General features: G+C 41.2%; 1 protein-coding gene across 3 annotated transcripts in view; it reads left to right on the plus strand.

Annotated features, from left to right (window-relative positions):
- Positions 1 to 23,938, plus strand: part of DIP2B (disco interacting protein 2 homolog B) — a 269,995-nt gene that overhangs the window by 122,748 nt on the left and 123,309 nt on the right. For all 3 annotated transcript variants that reach the window (XM_064377072.1, XM_064377073.1, XM_064377074.1), the window contains exon 2: positions 13,515 to 13,586. In XM_064377072.1, the coding sequence (XP_064233142.1) occupies positions 13,515 to 13,586 (72 nt within the window). The remainder of the gene's footprint in view (positions 1 to 13,514; positions 13,587 to 23,938) is intronic.

Below are 23,938 nucleotides of genomic sequence, written 5' to 3' on the forward strand. Positions count from 1 at the left end.
GGTCAGTTAATTTCCCTCTGTCTCACATTCTCACCTGGAAATTGAGATTCATAATACCTTCCATGGGATCGTTTTGAGGACTACATGCGTTAATGTATGTGAATGCTTAGATGAATGGTACTTGGAACAAAATAAGCAGTGAATGAATGTAGAGGGGAAAATAGACAAGAAAACCTTCACTCTGACTCCTGTGCAGAAAGAAATTTAGAGGTCATTAAGCCAGAGTCCTGTCATCTTCTGTCCTCACTCCCAGAGCTCCAACACCTATACCTGCCTACCTATTTTCTTAGAGAAAAGATATCTCTAAAGTCCTACAATGCTTTAAACCTTTGATACATCCTGACAAACACAGAAAATGATAATATTTGTTCAATACAGTGGGGTAAAAAGACTGTTTGCCTATTTGCCTATTCGAGGTGACTGGCTCAAGACTTTCATTTCCCTGAAGCGCTGCCAAACTGCCCCAAGGGACTGAGTATTAACATTTCCACACCCATAAAGCTCTCACAGATCAGGGCAGGTTGGGAAGCCCTGGCCCCAACCGCTGACAACATTAACCCTAATCAAACTTGTAATTAAATAATTAATTATAGAATTCTTTTCAGATATCTTTCTATGCTGGAAGAAACTATAAACTTTATCACTATGCCTATAAATGTTGGGGCTTATGTCCCACTGAAGTAGTGCTTTGTACATAGGAAGTTCTTAGTATTTGTTGGTTGAATCAATGTCTAATAGTTTTTTTTATAACTTACATGTTTGTCCGTCTTTAAGAAAAAGAAAAAAAAAAACCTCGCCTGCTTTGACTCTAGCCTTCTGTAATACTACCCCATATCTCATTCCCTTTATAAGAAAACATCGAAAGAAGGAAATCTATTGCTCTCACTTTACCTCTTACTCATTCATTCTTCAGTGTCCTAAACTGTTTTCTTCCTTCACTGTTCCCTTAAAACCGTTCTTAACCGGGCCACTGGTGATCTACTTGCCAAATCCAGTAGTTATTTTTGATCCTTATTTTATATTTGTGACAGTGCACTCATCTTCTTGTCTCTTCCTCCATTCTCCTCATTCCCTCCTGTCTCCCCACTGTGGGTCAGCATCTCTCCATTTCCTCTGCCTGTTCTTTAAATGTTAGTTTACCCCAGGATTCCTTTTCTGGCTGCCTTCTTCTCTCATGCTGCATTCCTTCTGGGTGATATCATTCACACCCAAGGCTTTCAGCTACCACCTCCTACGCTTGATGGTTCTAAAATCTATATATCCATGCTAGAGTTTATCTTTTCTGTTGCCTGCTGGATATCCTCCCTTGTTTTTGACTTACCATATGTAACAGTGCCAGACAAATGGCATTCATCAAAAATTGAGCTAACGCAGTCTTAGAGCCCATGAGATCCTTATTCCTACAGATGAAGAGACTGAGGCCCAGAGACATATAGTGGCTTGTCCAGTATCAGATAAATAGTTTGCAGCAAAATGGGGAGGAAAACCTAAGTCTCTGGACACTTGAAACACAGGTTTATAAACCTTTGCCAAACACAGAATGGTGATGGTTGCTGCCTCATTGGAAAAACCTTTTTCCACTCTGGCCTAAGCGACCTGCTTTTGCGATCCCCATGCCGTGGCAGTGGCAGTATTCTCCTTACTTGTGTTTTTCCCTGTGCATCTTTGGTTTCCAGAGCAGTATGAATTGGCTACCAACAAGATTCTTCCCTTCTTTAAAAGTTTTCACTTTTTTTGTGCTTGCCAAAGGACATACTTAGATTTTGATCACTGTTACTTTTATCTAGACTGTTGATAAAGAATGCCTGGCACATGCACCGTTTAATTCAGATCCACTGATTGGTATAGATGCTATTACTTATTGCCTGGTTTTAAAAAATTGCTCCAGTTGATGCAAGAATAAAAACAGAGGATACCTAGCTTTTAACACTAGAAACAGTTTTCTTAATCTTCAGAGAAAAAGATAAAGGGGGGAAAGAAGAAGCCATGATGAAAATTACCATTTTCCCCCCTGCCATTTTTTTTTCTTTTTTTGGGAAGTTTGGCAACATTCGTAATTAGATGTATGTAACACTGTTTTGTGCATAATGGCACGGTTTATTTACATACATTTACATATATGTATTTTAGCTGATCTCTGCTCATTTCTGGTTTAGGTATTTGTATACTCCTTTTGAGACAGCAGTTTTCCTTCTTTTAGGCTCTTAGCATCCAAAGGCACTAACTTTGTTGGCTCTTAGTGCTGAGTCTAGTACCACGAGGCGAGTCTAGCACGGTGGAGAGACTTTAGTGATACTCGATGCATTCTCTTTTTTTATTTTTATTTTTATTTTTTTTGAGATGGAGTTTCACTCTTGTTACCCAGGCTGGAGTGCAATGGCGCAATCTCAGCTCACCACAACCTCCGCCTCCTGGGTTCAGGCAATTCTCCTGCCTCAGCCTCCTGAATAGCTGGGATTACAGGCACGTGCCACCATGCCCAGCTAATTTTTTGTATTTTTAGTAGGGACGGGGTTTCACCACGTTGACCAGTATGGTCTCGATCTCTTGACCTTGTGATCCACCCACCTCAGCCTCTCAAAGTGCTGGGATTACAGGCATGAGCCACCGCGCCCAGCCTGCATTCTCTTTTTTCAAAAGAGAATTTACTAACCCAGAATTTTCTAGATAATCCTTTTAAAGGTAGTTATTCTTAGGATTTAAGGGTGGGGTTGGGGCTGGGGAGTTGTCAACTAAAACAAGTTGAGTATGTGCTGTGTGCCAGGGACTTTTGCATTTATGCTCTCATTGAAGACTCATCATAAACACTCAAGGTAGGAGTTTTTCCAGTTTTACCTATTAGGAAACTAAGGCACAGAGTTGTTAAGTAACTTGTCAAGAAGCAAGTAAACAGCAGACTCAGCATTCAAACCCAGATCTGCTTCATGCTAGAACCCGTGCTTCTTCTATTTACTGAACCATCCCCTGGATCCTTCCTGTCCCTTTGAAACCTTCAGGTCATTTATATAGCAAACTTCTTATTTGCAGGCATGGGTTTTTCTGAGTGGACAAATGAACATACCTTTTACATTAGATGATTAATTTAACCAGTGCCTGATGATGAGACTTACAGATCAGTTTCTCAGTGTTTTAAGTGTTTTACTTCGTTGCTTTTTGTTTGAACTTGCTTGGTGCCTTAGGTGAAATACCATTTGTAAGAAGTCATATATGTTTGACCTAGAAAACAAGGCTCTGCAGCCAAAGCAATTCTATGGTTTGTGTTTGAGGAGAAAGCAGTATGTGCTTATTCTCTAGTTCTTGACATGGAAAATGTCTAGTCGTCCTAAATGAGGTGAGAGGATATCTACTGAGAATGGAAATCTGAATGTCCTGAAGTTAATTTCCTTGAAAAATTGTTTGTAAGATTAGCAAGGTTGAGTTAAAAGAAAACTGTAGCTTTTATAGGCTGCCAGTTGAAGACTTTAAGAACCACGGATTTTATTCAAAAAAAAAAAAAAACTAGATAAAATATAAATTCTGATCTTCTTTCCACAGATTGAAGTAGTTTTTTTTTTTTTTTTTTTGAGAAATCAGATTGAAGTAGTTTAACACAGCTTTATTTCTGGCAAAACTATGAAAATGTTCTATCTTTTTACTCTCTTTTCATTATAAGATTAATTCTACCTCTGTGTAGAAAGAAACTACAGAGAGTTTTTAAAATAATTCAAGATTAATTCTCTGGAGTCCTATTGGACACTTTCAGTAAGATACAGCAAGAAAAACAGGGGAACACAGAGGCCTGGAGCTGTTTTAAGGGTTAAGGTCCTTGTTTTGTATGACTATGAGCTTCATTTTGTATGTTTGTGAACCTTTCTAGATCACTCTGGAGGGAGGATATTTGAAGATGAGTGGCTGCTATATATAATGCATTGTATGGAATTATCATTGTGAGGAGAACATGATAAAATATAATAATGAAATTTTCGTCTTCTAGCCAGCATCTCCTAGATAGTATTCACATCCTCTGCCTTTTTCAGCTTTGCTTTAAGATTGACCTCATTCACATTCTCAGCTATATTTTTATCTCTCTCTCTTTATCAGTCTACTTATCTCCCTCATGTATGAGTAGTAATAACCCTAGTCCTACTCCCCATCTCTAGCCATAGCCAACACGAACCACCTTCTTGGTCTAAAATTTACATGTAAAGGATAGAATAGGATGATTAGTTACAGGTATAGATTTGAAGATGTTGACTCTTTAGAAGTCTTACTTTAGTCTCTCGTTTCTTCCCCTCCTAATTACTCCTTAACAAAACAGAAAGGCCATATTCTATATAGATGAATATTTAGTAATGATGTATACTTTTTTTTTTTTTTACTATTTTTGAAACAGCAGTTGGGCACAGTTTCCACAGTTGGCTGTCTCATTTAAAAGATGAAAGGGGTCGGGCACAGTGGCTCATGCCTGTAATCCCAGCACTTTAGGAGGCCAAGGCAGGTGGATCACTTGAGGTCAGGAGTTTGAGACCAGCCTGGCCAACATGGTGAAACCCTGTCTTTACTAAAAACACAAAAATTAGCCGGGAGTGGTGGCATTTGCCTGTAGTCCCAGCTACTCGGGAGGCTGAGGCAGGAGAAGCACTTGAACCCGGGAGGTGGAGGTTGCAGTGAGCAGAGATCATACCACTGCACTCCAGCCTGGGCAACAGAGAGAGACTCCTTCTCAAAAAATAAAATAAAATAAAAGATGAAAGAGATTAAAAGAGACAGTTCAGCCAGGGTCCTGTTGAGGAGTAGAATAATTGTTTATACATTTTGGAAAGTCAACTGTATTTTTAAGTGATTGATGATAATTGCTTATGTTATTCATTTATGAACAATAGGTTTTATGTTTTTAAATTGCATCTGATTTAGGGGGCACCTACAAATAACAATGGACAAAGAGCAGTAAGAAAAGGCCAGAGATTCTAGTCTAGCTTAGGCAAGACATTTATCTTTTCACATCTCAGTTTCTTGTTTTCATGAGGGTAATGCCTTTTCTGTTTGTTGAAGAAGGTTTTTAGCCAAATTAAATGAATTGATGTCAGAATGCTTAGAAAAGTTAAAGAATAAAAAATTTAAAAATTAAAAAGAATGTTTTGAAAAGTTAGATTGGTGGTAGTATTATATAGTGTCATTTTTGAAGAGTGAAGTAAATTGACGGGCCCATGAGGTGACTGTCAACCCTCAACGTCAAGTGTCTGAAGATTTTGTGGTGAGGCACAAACAGCCAACTCCTCCCTCTGGCTAGGCTGCAGGAGCAGCAATAAGGCCATCTCTGTTCATCAGTGATTGAAATTACAGTTTCTATGTCTGCTGTTACAAGCATGCTACTCTCTTCCAAACTCTGGGTTTTATAAACTATGCCTTCACCCTCAGTGTCTATCTCTTCTGACAGTCATCCTTCAAGACCTAACTCAAGAGCAACTTTTGTGATGTCTTCTCAGTCTTTCTGAAGTAGAATTTAGAGATTTTCTCTAAAAATGAATATACAATAGTGTTTAAGAGCAGGGGCTCTGGAGCCATTTCTGCCTGGATTCAAATCCTGATCACAGTACTTACTAGGTGTGACTGTAGGCAAATTGCTTAAACTTCTGTGCCTTACTGTCTTCACCTATAAAATGAGAATAATGATGATAATATCACCTGATAGGGCTGTTATGAGGCTCTTGGAACAGAGACTGATACATAGTAGGCCCTTGATAAGTGTCATTTTACTTGTATGTTCTTATCAAGTATTATAATTTTCATTATCATTGTCTCCTTGTTCCCAAGGGACTTTGCAAATAATCTCAAGTGTAGCACTTACACTTTTATTGTAATATTTGTTTAGACTGGGAACTCCTTGAAAGCAAAGATGCTATTTTATTTGTCTTTGCTTAAAGATCTGCATATCATCCAATCAGTCCTCAAAAATGCCTTTCCTGCACTCTCAAAGTCCAACCCACCCACCTCCACCACCCCCCCGCCATCATCACCTCTGACTACACAGCTGTGACTTTAAGGCAGGTTTACTTGGCACATGCTCTTTTATTTCCACTGGGGCAGGAAGTTCATGGCTGCAGCTGTAATCCTTGCTCTCTGTCTGTTAAGATTGTTCCCCACAGAACAAGTTATACATAAGACTTGATGACCCTCCAGAATTTTCCAGATGTTGTGTTTATTTAGCCCCAATTGCTCAATGTACTGTACAAGGTCATAAGTACTGTACAAGGTTACTTAGCATTGCCCCATTTCTCTGGGAGATAGGAATCCTGAACAACTACCAAATATGGCCATGCCTGTACAGAGCCAGTCAGCAGCAGAGTAAAACTAGCTAACCACTGAGTGACTGTATCATTAGGAATTTATATCACCTTTCTGATAAGAGAATGAAAAGCCAGACCCAAACCAAATGTCATCTACTCTGTAAAGCATTTCTTTCCCTACTTAGGCCAAGATCGAGATGCTTCCTTTTAGGTTCTGTGCTGCATTTGTGTGCATGTCTTCCATGGCACTTAATTATGGAGTGTTAGTCATGTTTGTTTGCCTCTGACTCTCCTCTGTGACATAATCGTCTACCCCTACCACCCTTGAGCAGTAGGGTAGGCTTTTAGTCATTGTTTGTTGATGTTATTTTCTATAGCCCAGACCCTATTTTAAATCACAATGAAAACTTTGCAAGGGAGATATTGTTCCCCATTTCACAGATGTAGAAACTGAGGCTCTGCTGGGCACATTGGCTTGCAACTGTAATCCCAACACTTTGGGAGGCCAAGGCAGGAGGATTGCTTGAGCCCAGGAGTTTGAGACTGGCTTGGGCAATAGTGAGACCCTTATCTCTACAAAAAACTTTTTAAAAAATTAGCTGGGCATGATGGCACGCCCATCTAGTTCCAGCTACTCAGGAGGCTAAGGCAGGAGTGTCGCTTGAGCCCACATGGGGTTGAGGCTGCAGTGAGCCGTGATCGTGTTGTTGCACTACAGCCTGGGTGACACATTGAGACCCTGTCTCAGAAAAAGAAACAGATTTATCAAGAAGTAAAACTTGGCTAGTGTCCTTTTGCCTCAGATGTGGTTCTGTCTAGCTCATACTCTTGACCTCTTCACCACAGCACGGTGTCACTCACCTCACTGGTATAAATCACACCTAACTGCTCACGACTTATGTGACTGTTCTCCCTACCACCTTGTGGCTTTTAGGAGTCTTGGGTGGCTAGTAGGCTCACACACACCTCCTCACAGTCCTCTTTCAACCAGCTTGAAGATGATTGGTGGGCCACTTGTGCCAAGCTGTTTTCATTGATCCCAGGTGGTGAGGAGTGAAGCTGGGAAAATATGGTCTTTATACTCAGCGTCACACCTGTGTCTTTCTGTATGTCTGCTGCTGGCTGTTGAAGACTTTGGTCATTCTGATGCGGTCATTCTGATTCTGATTGGACCATCTCGCAGCTTGTGGGTCCCAGACTCGCCACAACCAGTCTTTTGTTGGTTTAGTTCTGTGTCTTCATACAACACTCTGTGCCTCCACTTCTGCCAAGCACTGCAGGCACCTAGATGAAAGACGTTACTCTAATGGGAGCGGAAGGCTAATCTTTCCTGTATTTGTTTATTTTCTCAAAAAAAAAACTTGAATGCTGGGCACAGTGGCTCACGCCCATAATCCCAACACTTTGGGAGGCTGACACAGGCACATCACGAGGCCAAGAGATTAAGACCATCCTGGCCAACATGGTGAAACCCCATCTCTACTAGAAATACAAAAATTAGCTTGGCGTGGTGGCGGACGCCTGTAGTCTCAGCTACTTGGGAGGCTGAGGCAGGAGAATCACTTGAACCCGGGAGGCGGAGGTTGCAGTGAGCTGAGATCATGCCACTGCACTGCAGCCTGCCGACAAAGCGAGACTCTGTCTCAAAAAAAAAAAAAAACTTGAAGAACAGGTTTACCTTAGACATATGCCATTTTAATGCAAATTTTATATAGGTATTATGATTCTCCTTCTTGTTCTATATGCCAGATGGCAAAAAGTCTGTTCTGAGTAAGAAAACCTGTGGTGTGACCCAGTGTCTGAGCCCCAGAGGTTCCATGCTCTCCCTTGAGGCTGGATAGCCCAGCCAACATTCTTCCCCCTTCTCCCAATCAGTTCCCTCCTCACCTTCAGTCCACAGAACCATCCAGCATACCCCAGATAGGATTCCTCACTGTAGCAATTTCCAGACTTGCCTGGCTTTAGGACTCATTGGAAAATGCTTGTTAGAAGTAGAGATTTCTGGATCTTAATCCAGACTTAGTATTTTTGCAAGTTCCTTGGGAGACTCTTAAAAATTGGACAGGGTTGAAAAGCATTGCTTTAGTGCAGCAAAATCTGTGTAAGTACAGGTGGTGAGGATGATTTAAGAGCACATACTATAGGTGGCAACCACAGAAATGTGAAATAACAGATTCTCACTGAATTCTTTCTGTCTGGTCTTGCCCTCTAGCTAAGGAATGTATCTATATCTGGCTTGGAGTTTTCTAGCTTTTAGTGCCTTGTGATTTATATACTATTCCTCTCTTCAGGCAGTCCAAGCATTGCTTTTGCGTTCACCTTTAAGGCCTAGCTGTCAAGTCTCAGTAAACTTCCTGTCCACTAAATTCCTCTCCCTGGCCTTTTCACTTCTTGCTGAAGAACTCTTTTTCTTCCATTTCTAGTTTTCCACCCAAGTACACATGTCTCTTTGATTTATTGTTCTCTCACTGCCTCCATTTTATTAATTCATTCAGTCACTCATTCAACAAGCGTCTATTGTGCCAGGCTGTGGGCGGGCTACAGTGATGAACAAGACACAATCCCTGCCCTCAAGTGCACAGTCTAGTAGGGAGACATGGGATGTAAACACATAATTAAAATACCAGTGGTGTCCTAAGTGCTGTCACATACATGTATGCAGATTTGTAGGAGCACTAGGAGGAAGTAGTGGAAGCCCTGACAGAGGGGTGACTTTTGAGCAGGGTCTTGTAGTCAGAAAAGGGGGAGGGCATTTTAAAGTTGCTGTAGGCCTAGCATTGTAGTCCTCACATTCTCACTGCAGCTCAGCTTCTTCCAGGTCTCCTTAATTTCTTTGCTCATTTGTGGATCTGATGGAGCTAATTGGCATGGCTGAACTAGACTCTCTTGATTGACCTCTTTCAAAACCTGAGGAGGTTAGTAGTTGATTAATGTCCAGGATGCCAAATCTAACAGATTGTCCCACGATCATTTACTGACAGTGCCTGACTAAGACTTAAGCACTGAAGAAAGCTTTTTAAAGGCCTTTCACTTTGTCACTTTGCCAGATGTGTTCTGAGCCATCAGAAGTGTCCTTTATGCCAGGTTGGGGATGAAGGTAGAGGATTTTGTGAGTGGGGAATGGGACAGGAGAATGCTCTGGTATTTCTTTTACAATAGAAGACATGGTTTCCTGTTACTAATGATGGTTTCCTTGGTACGCTCCTGTACCCCTGTTAGCTGTGTGTATTGTTTGAAATTCCCTAAAGTCTTGAGTTGGCTAATTTGAAAAGGTTTAATTAATTTTTTTAACAAAAATTCACAGAAAGTTTCTGTATTTCACTAGGGAAACAGATGAAGGACCATTGTGCTTAAATTTATATAGTGTAGTAAGTAGTCATGATTGAAGTTTTAAAATATTTATTGTTTCTTGAAATAATGTTTATTGTAGAAAAATCAGAGCAAAAAGGAAAGAAGGAAAAGAAACTAATACCACTTCATAATCTTGCAAGCCATAGCTAACCACTGTTAATATTTTGGTGTGTAAACATCCACATTTTTCCAGTGCATATATAGAAAAAAAATTTTACATGTATGCAAGCACATTATTATTATTTTTTTACCCCATCCAATGGCCTATCAAAAATTTTATCCTTAAAATTGAATATACTGTGTAAACCATCTTATTAGCAAATATACACCTATGTACCATTCATTATTAGAGAGAAAAATGTGTACTTTAAAAAAAATTTTTTTTCTTTCTTTTTTTTTTTTTTTAACTTTATGTGCATTCAGGTCTTGATGGCCAGAAAAAATGTGTTCTTTTGAGTTTATGTGAATCAGGCTTATTTTTTAACAATCAAACTCTGCTAAAGTATATAAAACAGTCCAGGTGTGGTTCACACCTGTAATTCTAGCACTTTGGGAGGCTAGGGGATTGCTTGAGCCCAAGGCCAGCCTGGGCAACAAAGTGAGATTCTGTCTTGAGGAAAAATTTAAAAACTAGCCAGGCATGATGGCATGTTCCTATAGTCCTAGCCTCTTGGGAGGTTGAGGTGGGAAGATCACTTGAGCCCAGGAGTTTGAGGTTGCAGTGGGCTATGATCATACCACTGTACTCCCTCTGGCCTAGGTGGTAGAGGGAGACCCTGCCTCCATAATATATATGTATACACCCCTGCCCCTGCCGACACACACCCAGTGAAAATCACCCAAGGATAAACAATTTAGTATATTGGCCTTCCAGATTATTTTCTGAATATATGCAAACATATCTATTACTTTTTTTATTTTTAGTTTTTACAGAATCAAATCATGTATACCTTCTGTTCTGCAGCTTGCCTTTTACACATAATGTATTACAGACATCTCCTGTGGAAATATATTTGGATTACTTGCACATTATTGTATAGATCAGGGTTTTCCATCCTCAGCACTACTGGCATTTTGGGCTGGATAAATCTTTGTTGTGGGACATTGCAGGATGTTAGCAGCATCCCTGACCTCTATCCCCTAGATGCCAGTAGTACCTCTTCTTCCATGGTGACAAAAATGTTTCCCAACATTGTCACATGTCTCCTGGGGGACAAAACTCTCCTAGTTGAAAGCTACTAATACAGACAATCTATAATATAAGCATTTAGATTGCTGCCAGGTTTTGTTTTGTTTTTTTACTGTAAACAATAGAGCACAGGATATTCTGATTGATTTTTGTATACCTGTGTGAATATTATCATTGGAAAAATTCTTAGGTACAGCTGCTAAATCAATTTTGATAGAAATCTGCAAATTACGGCTGGGTGTGGTGGCTCACACCTGTAATCCCAGCACTTCGGGAGGCCGAGGCGGGTGGATCACCTGAAGTTGGGAGTTCGAGACCAGCCTGTCCAACATGAAGAAACCCTGTCTCTACTAAAAATACAAAATTAGCTGGGCGTGGTGGTGCATGCCTGTAGTCCCAGCTACTTGGGAGGCTGAGGCAGGAGAATCCTTTGAACGTGGGAGGCGGAGGTTGTAGTGAGCTGAGATATCGCCATTGCACTCCAGCTGGGCAACCAGATTGAAACTCCATCTTAAAAAAGAAAAAAAAAAGTTGCAGATTAAGAAGATTATATCATTTTACTTTTCAACTATATCCCAATGATTCCAAATCTCTCTTTCCTTAGTTCTGGATCCATAAAGCCAACTGTTGATTAGCCATCTCTTCTTGTGTGTCCCACAGGCCTGTCCTAAGCTTAACTCTCTTCTTCAAGCTCACTCAACACACACCTCAAGTGAGAAACCACTTCCACCTTACTTTCTCTCCCTGCCCCTCTGACGAAGTCTTCCTCTGTCACCCAGGATGTAGCACGAGCTTGGCTCACTGTAACCTCTCCGCCTCCTGGGTTCAAGCGATTCTCCTGCCTTAGCCTACTGATTACAGGCGTGCGCCACCACGCTCAGCTAATTTTTTGTATTTTTAGTAGAGACGGTGTTTCACTGTGTTGGCCAGGTTGATCTTGAACTCCCAACCTCATGATCTGCCCGCCTTGACCTATCATAGTGCTGGGATTACAGGCATGAGCCACAGTACCCGGCCCCTATTTTAAACCAGTCAGCAAATCCTATGGTCTTCCTCTTAATTCATTCACTTCATTCATCTCTTCTACTACTATCTTTAATTCAGGCTACTACTTACTGTTGCCCTGATGTCTGTAGTAGCAGTGGAGCAACATCTACTCCTTCTGGCTTTTCGTCTTGGTTCCTGACAGCTCATTCTCCCAGCAAGTGTGAACTTGCTGCAGTGCAAAGTGTTAGTCCTCTGCTCTAGCCCTTTTCAGTTATCCCTGCTTCCTCTCCACCATCCACTGCAGCATGGAGGCTGAGGCCAACAGCACCTGACATTTATCACCCTTGATTGCAAATTTGTATTCATTAAATATGCTTTCCCCCCATCAACTGACTATATAATAAGTGAATATTAAAAATTTGAATGTTTAAAGTACTTTTTATACTATAATTTGACCTTTCTCCTGTTTTATAGATTAGGTTCTATGTAAGGCTTCATGGTAAATAAGTTACCTCTTATTTTAAAAGGTTTTTTTTTTCTTCAGAAAACAGTGCTGTCATGTCACCTCACTGCATATCTTTCATCTCTTAGCTTTAAATCACTCATTCTCCCTTGAATGTCCTCTTGTTCCTCTGCATTTCCTGTTCTTTTTTTCTTTTTCTTTTTTTTTTGAGATGGAGTCTCATTCTGTCACCCAGGCTGGAGTGCAGTGGCGTGATCTCGGCTCACTGCAGCCTCCGCCTCCTGAGTTCAAGTGATTCTCCTGCCTCAGCCTCCCAAGTAGCTGGGACTACATGCGCTTGCCACCAGGCCTGGCTAATTTTTTTTTTTTTTTTTTTTTTTTTTTTAAGTAGAGATGGGGTTTCACTGTGTTAGCCAGGATGGTCTCGATCTCCTGACCTCATGATCTGCCCACCTCAGCCTCCCAAAGTGGTGGGATTACAGGCGTGAGCCTCCACGCCTGGCATTTCTTGTTCCTTTTAACCCTACTCTCTACCTATCCATCTGTTCCCCTTTCCTTAGTAGCTAGTATATTTCTTGCCACTTCAACTACAGATTTTCTCCTGTATTTATCAGTTTATCCTTACTGCATTTGTTGTATATATACTACTTTGCGTATGCATCATAGATACCTTTAAATTTAACCTTGTGGAAAAGTGAGCTACATGAATAACACAAAGCAGTAAACCAAGGGGAGGGGATGTGGGAATTCCAGTTTCAGGTTCTAGCACAGGTGTTAGAGTACAGAAAGACCTTTTAATTATCCCATCCAGAGTCTGAACTTTGTTTTCTCTTAACTTTATGTGGTTCTGTATAGCAGTGTAAGTGAATACCTCAAAAACCAGTTGTACTCATTTGGTAAACTGAAACTCCAGAGAGAAATCCTTATCAGCCTTGCAGCATTCCATTTTGGGATATCTTAAATACCAAGGAAGCTAGGGAGGCCTAGGAACTTGGAGGTCTCTGTCATGGTATACAACAAACTGCTATGCAAGATTGGTTTGGGGACAAGCTCTGCAATATTCTACAGGAAGTCAACTCCAAGCCTGTGGGAAATCATACATAGCAAAATCCTTGGCAAAGAGCCATACATCTCCCCACCCTAACCCCCTGCCTCTATATGCGGTAGTTCTATAACGCTATAATTAATTTTATTTTTACAGTGGTAAACGACAGAGTAAGAATAATGCATAACCTGTTTCTGTTTCTTGCTATTTTAGGGGACATCACCCAGAAGGGCTATGAAAAGAAAAGATCCAAACTCCTGTCTCCGTACAGCCCGCAGACACAAGGTAGGCAATAAAAAATGGTTTCAACTTTCTCAGTATTTTTACACCAAAGAGATGCTGTCTTACAAGAGCTCTATCTTTTGTTTGTTCCTGTTTTTCCCTCCCTTCCTCACCAAAGGAGAGAAAAAAAACAGAAGGAAAGAAAGGAGGAAATGAATCTTAATTGAGCATCTGCTTTGTGCTAGGCACTTAAAAAAATACCTAAGGTCATCGATTAATTTACACAGAACTTGGGTGGTAGTGTGTGAAAGACTGTGCATAACTGAGATAATTGGCAGAAAATAAAAAACCATGGAAAAACCACATCATATTTATGATGGTGCACAAACCTTGATTAAGAAGAGCAAGAGGGAGGAAGGAAGGACAGATCTAGTATTGAATGGCAATACTTGAGGACTGGGGGGCAAAACCCTAAATGAACTTGTAGATTAATTCTAAGCCAGACTTACTGCTTCTATAGAGAGACTAGCATGTTGTTTATAGATCAGAAAGTCCTGAGTTAATTTCATGCTTAATTCCAAAGGGATTGCCATAACCTTTGCCTCTAAGCAAGGCTGTCTCTAAATAATTGTCATATTTTTAAAGTTACTCAGATTGCAGGATTTCCTTTGTTAGCTTATTTCTGCTTTAATCACTTTTACTATAGGGTGTTTTGTCTTTATTTCTGATTTTCTCCCCCCTTAAACCAAAGTGTATTTCTGCAAGTCTGTTATTTGTGGAACTGATGGCTTTTTTTTTTTTTTACTAGATTATAAATATCATGAGGACTCTGTATCTCCCACAGTTCTCATAGTAAGCTTTGCACAGAGTTTATGATCTGTAAATATTTGTTGAATGAACAATAGAATAAATAATAATAATGATATACCAATATATTTCACTGATATGCTTGTTTTCGTTCCTGTATTGTTCTTGGAAATACCTTCATAGATGAACTAGTAGATCAACACAGTGAATGCTGATTTAAGATATCTCAGTGAATAGGTGCATAAATAAATGAATTGAGAGAGAAGAGGTGGAAATTGGGCCAGCGACAGCTAATGAAAAGCCAGCTTTTGCTGAGGAAGGCATGACCTAGGGGTTTGGGAGGTTACCCTGATTTGTTGCTTATTGTGGATCTGACCCATGCCTCTGAAGGCCCAGAGAGAGTCAGGCTACACAGAAACCAATTCAGATTAAAAAAATCAATTTACGAATTTACTATGAGAATTTTTTTTTTCTTTTTAGATAAAGTCTTGCTCTGTCACTCAGGCTGGAGTGCAGTAGTGTGATCATGGCTCACTACAGCCTCAGTCTCCTGGGTTCAAGTGATCCTCCTGCCTCAGCTTCCTGAGTAGCTGGGACTAAAGATGTGTGCCACTACGCCAAGCTAATTATTTTTTTGTGGAGATGGGGTCTCATTTTATTGCCCAGGCTGGTCTTGAACTCCTGAGTTTAAGCAGTACTCCCACCTCAGCCTCCCAAAGCATTGGGGTTATAGACGTGAGCCACCGTGCCTAGCTAGTATGAGAAATGCTTATGGTCAGCACATTCTTGCCCCATGGGCAAGCCTTATAAGGGGAACCAAATCATTTGCTTAGTGAGTATGGATTTGGTGAATCAGCTGTTTAATTGCAGTAGGCCAAGAGACTGTGGCATATCCCTCCCCAAGTAGGGATGGCCTTGCAGGTGACCTCACAGGGGAAATAGAAGGCATGCGATGACAACCCCCTCAACTTCCTGATGCCACACTTCCCACATCTGTGCCCTTCCATGATTACTTACTTCCTTCTAGTTAAAAAGATTATCTGTCCCTCCTGCCAAAAGACAGTTCCTTTTACCTATGTTTTGGATCCCAATCCCTCTTCCTTTTCCCCCAAACCTTATACTATCCTATGGCACCAAGGATAGGGCAGCGGGAACAGTTCATCTGGGTGCAGTCATAAGGTACACAGTGTCTGTAGAGAACTTAAAAAGCAATGATGGGCCGGGCACAGAGGTTTACGCCTATAATCCCGGCACTTTGGGAGGCTGAGGAGAGTGGATCACCTGAGGTCAGGAGTTCAAGACCAGCCTGGCCAACATGGCAAAACCGCATCTCTACTAAAAATACAGCTGAGTGTGGTGGTGCACATCTGTAATCCCAGCTACTCAGGAGGCTGAGGCAGGAGAATCACTTGAACCCAGGAGGCAGAGGTTGCAGTGAGGCAAGATCATGCCACTGTACTCCAGCCTGGGCCACAGAGTGAGACTCTGTCTCAAAAGATAAATAAATAAAAATATAAAAAGCAATGATGAAAATGACAAGAAATTGGTGTGCTTTTTACTACAAAGTATCGCTGTGTGCAGCAATTCACTGTAATAAAGACCTCACTTGCTGAGGCAGATAGCTGCATTGACCCCTTGGTATGCCATTGCTGTCGGGTCCTCAACTCTCTGATATAGTCACTGTCTCTTTCAGCCATATTCGTCCCTCAGCTGTTGATCATGCTCATTACTGCCCTTTAAAAAAAAATCCTCCATTTACTTGTCAACCACTTCGATTTTCAACCCTCTCTGTTGCCCCGTTCTAATCAAACTGCTCAGAACTGTCTTCATCCTTAACACTATTTTCTCAACTGCTCACTTCTCAGCCCATTTTAATTTCTTCTGGAGCTGTTTCCATAAAATCTCAGTAGTATTCAGCACCTGTCTCTCGAAACACTTGTTTTGAAGCGCTCTTCTTATCTTCTTTTCTTTCTTGCTTGCTTTTGTTTTGAGACAGGGTCTGGCTCTGTTGCCCAGGCTGGAGTTCAGTGGTGTGATCTGGGCCGGCTGCAACCTCTGCCTCCTAGGCTCAAGCGATCCTCCTGCCTCAACCTCCCAAGTAGCTGGGACTACAGGCGTGTGCTGTCACATCCAGCTAATTTTTGTATTTTTTTGTAGAGACAGGGTTTTGCTATGTTACCCAGGCTGGTATTGAACTCCTGGGCTTTAGGAATCCACCTGTCTTGGCCTCCCAAAGTGTTGGGATTACAGGCTTGAGCCACCATGCCCTACCCACTCTTCTTATTTTCTTACCCTTCCGTTCCTGCTACTCTTAAGGTCTTTCTTACAGGCTCATTTTGGTCTGTTAAATGTTAGATCTCTCAAGTTAAGGACCAAGACCTCTTGCCTTCTCACTCCTTGTCAGCAGTTCTCAAATTGTAGCAAGCCCTCAGAATCACTGGAGGGCTTGTTAATACATAGACTGCAGGGCCGCATTTTCAGGGTTTCTGATTCATTTGGTCCAGGGTAAGACCTGAGAATTTACATTTTTGTTAATTGCCCAGGTAATGTTGAGGTTGGTGGTCCAAGGGCCACACTTTGAGAACAAGATTATTTCAGCCACCCCTGTGACTTTAATTATGGTTTGAATTCAGATAACTCACAAATATGTATCTTCAACCCAGATCTCTTCTGACCTCCTGATCCATAGATCCAACTGCATACTTAATATCTCCACTTACATACACCAAAGGCACCACCATTTCAACATATCCAAAATTTAAATTTATGACTTCTGCACCCCACCCCTACCACCATTACTAACCCCTCCCTGCATACATTCCCCAGAAGACCAACTACAACATCCAACCTGCTCCTGTGCTTCTAGTTTTCTCTTTTGAGTGAATACAACTCACATTCATAAGCCCAGCAAGTTTCAGGCTTAAAAGTGATCCTCGATATCCCTGTTTTCCTTTCCCTCTTTTGTTACCAGGACCTATCAGTTTTCTGTATCTTCTTGAGCCAGTTTTGGTAAACTTAATTTTTCTAGGAAATTGTTCTAAGTTTTCAAAGTTATTGATAGTAATTCCCTTTATTTCTAAAGCCTCTGCTTTATGTTGCTTGTCCCTCCCCTCCCCTCCCCTCCTCTCCTCTCCCCTGCCTGTTCTCTTTCTTCTCTCTCTGACAAATCTATGGATTTGTCAGTTTTAGATGTAATTCTGTCAAGTTTTGCTTTATATATAGTTTTAAAGCTGTGTTACTAGGTATGTTCCAATTAAGAATTCTTGTCTTCCGGGCCGGGCGCGGTGGCTCACGCCTGTAATCCCAGCACTTTGGGAGGCCGAGGCGGGTGGATCACGAGGTCAAGAGATCGAGACCATCCTGGTCAACATGGTGAAACCCCGTCTCTACTAAAAATACAAAAAATTAGCTGGGCATGGTGGCGCGTACCTATAATCCCAGCTACTCAGGAGACTGAGGCAGGAGAATTGCCTGAACCCAGGAGGCAGAGGTTGCGGTGAGCCGAGATCGCGCCATTGCACTCCAGCCTGGGTAACAAGAGCAAAACTCCGTCTAAAAAAAAAAAAAAAAAAAAAAGAATTCTTGTCTTCCTTGTAAATTGTTTCCTCTTTCGTGAGTAACTGTTTGTCTCTATGGTGTTTTTTATCCTAAGGCTTTAAAAAACAAATCTAAACATAGTCAGTTATTAGGCATCTTAATTCTCCTAAAGGACACAAGGACTTTAGAACGTTTTGATGTTGATCACCACAACTTTTTTTTATTTATTTATTTTATTTTTTTAATTTTTTTTGAGATGGAGTCTTGCTCTATTGCCGAGGCTGGAGTTCACTGGTACAATCTCAGCTCATTGCAAACTCTACCTCCTGGATTGAAGGGATTCTCCTGCCTTAGCCTCCCAAGAAGCTGGGATTACAGGCACATGCCACCACACCCAGCTAATTTTTGTATTTTTAGTAGAGGCGGGATTTCTGTATGCTGGTCAGGCTGGTCTCGAACTCCCAACCTCAGGTGACCTGCCTGCCTTGGCATCCCAAAGTGCTAGGATTACAGACCTGAGCCACCACGGCCTCAGTTACTGTTTTAGTTAGCAATAGTTACTATACCACTTCTTATCTTACATTTTAGTATCACCTTTATTTTACATACACCTTTAACTGTCAGTTACTGTTTTTGGTTTTTTTTGTTGTTGTTGTTGTTTGTTTTTTTGAGACAGAGCCTTGCTCTGTCGCCCAGGCTGGAGTGCCATGGCGCGATTTCGGCTCACTGCAACCTCTGCCTTCCAGGTTCAAGCAATTCTCTGCCTCAGCCTCCCAAGTAGCTGGGATTACAGGCACATGCCACCATGCCCAGCTAATGTTTGTATTTTTAGTAGAGGTGGAGTTTCACCATCTAGGCAAAGCTGGTCTTGAACTCCTGAGATCATGATCCACCTGCCCCAGCCTTCCAAAATGCTGGGATTATAGGTGTGAGCCACTGCGCCTGGCCTCAGTTACTGTTTTATGTAGTTAACAATAGTTATTATCGATTTCTTTACTATTCCTTCTTTTTTTTTTTCTTTTTTTTTTTGAGACGGAGTTTCGCTCTTGTTACCCAGGCTGGAGTGCAATGGCTCGATCTCGGCTCACCGCAACCTCTGCCTACTGGGTTCAGGCAATTCTCCTGCCTCGGCCTCCCGAGTAGCTGGGACTACAGGCACGCGCCACCATGCCCAGCTAATTTTTCATATTTTTAGTAGAGACGGGGTTTCACCATGTTGACCAGGATGGTCTCGATCTCTTGACCTCGTGATCCACCCGCCTCTGCCTCCCAAAGTGCTGGGATTACAGGCGTGAGCCACCGCGCCCGGCCTACTATTCCTTCTTAAATCTCAGTTCTTCTCAGTTTAGTTTCCTCCTCCTCCTCCTTTTCTTTCTTTTTTTTGGGACAGGGTCTTGCTCTGTCGCCCAGGCTGGAGTGCGGTGCCATGATCTCCTCTCACTGCAACCTCTGCCTACTAGGTTCAAGTGATTCTTGTGCCTCAGCCTCCTGAGTAGCTCGGATTACAGACATGTGCCACCACACCCAGCTAATTTTTGTATTTTTAGTAGAGACAGGGTTTCACCATGTTGGCCAGGCCTCATGTGATCTGCCCACCTCAGGCTTCAAACTCCTGGTGTCATGTGATCTGCCCACCTCAGCCTCCCAAAGTTCTGGGATTACAAGCATAAGCCACCATGCCTGGCTCAATTTTCTTCTTCTTAAAGCATGTTTTTTAGTAGCCAAATAATTTAGCGAGGATATCTCAATGGTAAATTCTTTCATTTTGTGTTTTTCACTTTCTTTAACCATTTTATTCTTTAACAGTGTCTTTCCCAAAAAGGGCTGGGTTGTAGGGTTGGGTAATTTATGTTATATAGATTACATATCAAAAGAAGAGATTACACTTTGGCATATTTACCCCATATATCTTTGTAGATTTTGAAGGAAGCCATTTAATTTGACTTTTTTAATTTTTCTAAATAGAGAGAAGGTCTCACTATGTCACCCAGGCTGGTCTCGAACTCCTGAGCTCAAGTGATCCTCCTGCCTCCACCTTCCAAAAGTGCTAGGATTACAGGTGTGAGCTACCACACCCTGCCTGGTTTGACTTTTTAAATTACATTAGAATGCAAATTTAAACTTTATTAAAGTTCAGTACAGTCAAATGGAATGAAAATCATTTTAATGCTTTCGGTAGGAGCTTTCTACCTCTTTGGAGGGGTTCAACTTCTTCTAAACTCTATTGTCTTCTTAGATTCCATTCATTACAACTGTGAGATGCTTCATTTTGAACATGGCTGCTTTGGTATAGTGTATAAAAGTAACATCCCTGGTAGGATGCAGTGGCTCATGCTTTTAATCCCAGTACTTTGAGAGGCTTCCAAGGTAGGCAGATTACCTGAGGCCAGGAGTTCGAGAACAGTGTGGCCAACATGGGGAAACCCCATCTCTACTAAAAATACAAAAAATTAGGCAGCTTGGTGGTGCACACCTGTAATCCCAGCTACTTTAGAGGTTGAAGCATGAGAATCCCTTGAACCTGGGAGGCACAGGTTGCAGTAAGCCAGGATCACGCCACTGCACTCCAGCTTGGTGACAGAGAGAGACTCTGTCTCAAAAATAAATAAATAAATAACATTCTCACTAATATCTGTGTGTGTGTGTGTGTGTGTGTATGTATGTGTCTATCTATCTATTAGTTTTGAGACAGAGTCTTGCTCTGTTGCCCAGGCTGGAATGCAGTGTCATGATGTTGATCACTGCAAACTCTGCCTCCCAGGTTCATGTGATTCTCCTGCCTCTCAGACTCTTGAGTAGCTAGGATTACACATGTGCCACCACGGCTGGCTAATTTTTGTATTTGCGTTAGAGATGGAGTTTTACCATGTTGGCCAGGCTGGTGTCAAACTCCTGACCTCAAATAATCCACCTCCCTCAGCCTCCCAAAATGTTGAGAGTCATGATTGTGCCACTGCACTCCAGCCTGGTTGACAGAGTGAGACCCTGTCTCCAAAAATAAGAAAAGGTGACTTAATTCAGTAGCATCGTAGGGATTAGGTTATAAAGTTACTGTATGGCAAAATCTCCTTCAAAATTACCCTAAAAAATCACTTAAACTTCCCAGCATTGGAACTGATAGTTATTTCTTTAGTTAAACATGAGCCAAACCTTATCTGGTATTTAAGGGCCATGCTGTCTTTTAACAATAGATTAAAATTTATAAGATTAAAGATTAAAAACTGAGGGCCTCAAAACGCTCCCATTTTGAGAGGCATGGGAGAAATGAAGATATGGCAGATTCACACCTCCCATCTCCTGCTCATTCTGAGCTGTCTGCTCTTTGAAAAGAATGGCCCACAGAACATCTTTCAGTAGTTGGAGGCTACTATGGCCAAATATAAAGCTTCCCACACACCTCAATTAGTCGACTTCCAGGGAGAAGCGGCCAGGAAATTAACTCTCTCTTTTGGCATGGCCCAAAGAATTAAATTTTCAAACCACACACATTCTAACTCCCCTGTAAGTTAGTCACTCTTGACCACTCTTGGAGTTGCAGGAAAATGGAAGATTTTGTGTAGGAAGGCAATTTTCCTGTGCTGATCCTTTGATCTAATCTTTCAGATACTTTGGATACAAATAACTTATAATTCCAGCTAGCTTTGATAGAAAAATAGTTCATGCTAAAGATACAGGGGTTATGGACAAAATCTAAGCACTGTACATGTTTAATAAGTGCCTCCTGTGTTCCAAATACTGTTTAGACAGCAAGGAGACAGCATGGGACAAGACATTGCCCAGAAGCCACCTGGATTGCTTTGTCACTCTACTTAGGGGTTTGTTCAATTAGGGAAGTCCTGGAGAGGCCTTCCTTGACCAGCCCTATAAATAGTCCCCACTCCCATTATCTGAGTTGTGTTTTGAAAGAGCTGTCTTTGGCCATCCCATAGATTATGGTCTGTTTGTGTGTCTTATTCACCTACTGGAGAACATTCTTTTATTGTTTTTGTTCTTCATGTCCCCAGTTTCTAGCATTAGTGCCTTATATATAGTCGATGTTCTATAATTGTTTACAGAACTAAAAAGAAAGAGCATTTAGAATTTCTGGTATTTTCTTGAGTAAACGTCTATGAAGATAAAAGTGGTAGGTAATACAAGAAGCGGCAATCTACAGATTGGAGAGTGGTCTCTTGTAGATTGATCCTGGCAACTTGTCTCCACCCTCAATAGATCTTTTAATTTAGACCTACTAAAACCTCAAGAAGCTGAGTAGAGTATATCAGTTCTCATCTGATACTCTAGCATTTCTTTAATTTTTAAATGATGTTGATACATCTATTTTAAATAGTACTACAAGATTTATAACAAATGAGCAGAAAGAAAAGGAGAGGCAGGGCGCTGCTCATTCTGTTTTGTCTTATTAATGTATTTGAGATTATTTGTGACCTTTGTATATTTGCTTTTCTTCCTTCATCCTTTGACTTGCTTCTGTCTTTCACTTCATTTTTGAAGTGAATCGTGTTTATCTCCTGCTTCAGAATAAGATCTTACCTTTCATGTTTTCTTTCTTGGCCTGTATGTTTCTGCATTGTTTTTCTCCCCAGACTCCCACCTACTTATTTTTTTTAAGGGATAAAACATAAGTTTATGAAGATAGTTTTTAATATTTGTTGATGTTCTTTAGCTTGTCTTGATAAGAAGTTCTGGTGACCCAAAGGGTTTTCCCAAATGTGGATTCCTTTTGTGATTGCTGCTTACTGTGCTGAGTGGCAGTCCCTGGTGTTCCAGTTCCTATAAGTACACTACACTTGGCAGCTGCTTCATGCCCCTTTCATCACAGTTCTTCTAGGTTCAGTCCTGCCTTTGAGGTTGTTCAAGGGTGCGAGTGTGACCAAGTTAAAATGAAACAAAGAAAAACCCTTGTATTTTATTTTCTCTCTCAAGCCTCTAATAATGCCTCTTAAGAATAGTCTGTAACCCTGTTTTCCTTAATGTCCTTGTGTAAGTATATGAAAATAGTGAGAGGCACACATTTTTGCATACAACTTATAGGAATTGGAGATACACAGATAAGCAGGACTTTTAGGTAAACTTTAAATGGATGTCTCTACATTTTTGTGTTTATTTTTCCCAGCCAGCTGCTATCATGGGTAGAGGAGGTGAGGAGACAGACGAGATGTTAATTATTTATTTTAATTAAAATACTAAATGCCTGCAATATAAAAGACTAAGGACCAATTACTGTAGGATCTGCAAGATGATTAAGACCAGCCTCCGACCTCAAGTTATTTACACTATAACAGAGAGATGACAGTTACACAACTGAGGATCATAAAAGAGAGTAAAATAAGTACTGTAAGAGAGCTCTAAACAAAGTACTATGGAAATTCAGAGGGACGTGAACTTAAAACCAGTTTTCGAAATCAGGAACAGCATTTTGTAATGCCACAGAACATTTCCAACTATGAATATTTAGTAGGCAATGTGCCTCTGTGTATGTATGTATGCATAGGGCTTGAGGAGTGAAATCTATTTTGTTTTATCTATCTCATTTTGATTTAAAAGTTCCTTCCCAATAAGGCTCATAGCATAATGGAAAGAACATAGAATCTTTTTTCCAGTCCCCATTTTGCTTTCATTTGTTAGGTTTGGATGGCATTAGAATCACTATGAATTGGAACAGATTGCAATTATATCTGCCCCCATATATTTCATTAGAAGGAAGTCCAGTATTTTCCTGTTGTGGCTTCCTTTTCCTCCTAAATTGTCTAAGAACCCTCAGATATAGGCAGTGCAAAAGGAGAGGCGATAGATCCAGCTTTCACACCCAAAAGGGGAAAGATCCCCACAGTCTGCTGTTTGCTTTCCATCATCTCACAGGGTGCTGCTGAAAACTGGTTCTTACTGTGTGGCCAGCCAGTAATGCTGAGCCTGTTCCCTGCAGGGGAACATCCCTACTCTGATGCTTTATGGAGGAAGAGCCAGGTACTATACTCGGGACTCCCAGAGCAGAGTTTTTCATATTGGCTCTTTTAGCCTCATGCACTGCCATTTTCCTGATGTCAGGTGGCCAAGGAAGCTCTGCATCAGGA

The sequence above is a fragment of the Aotus nancymaae genome, unplaced genomic scaffold (genome assembly GCF_030222135.1).
Source record: "Aotus nancymaae isolate 86718 unplaced genomic scaffold, 86718_ANA_hifiasm-v0.15.2.pri h1tg000016l, whole genome shotgun sequence".
Taxonomy (NCBI): Eukaryota; Metazoa; Chordata; class Mammalia; order Primates; family Aotidae; genus Aotus; species Aotus nancymaae.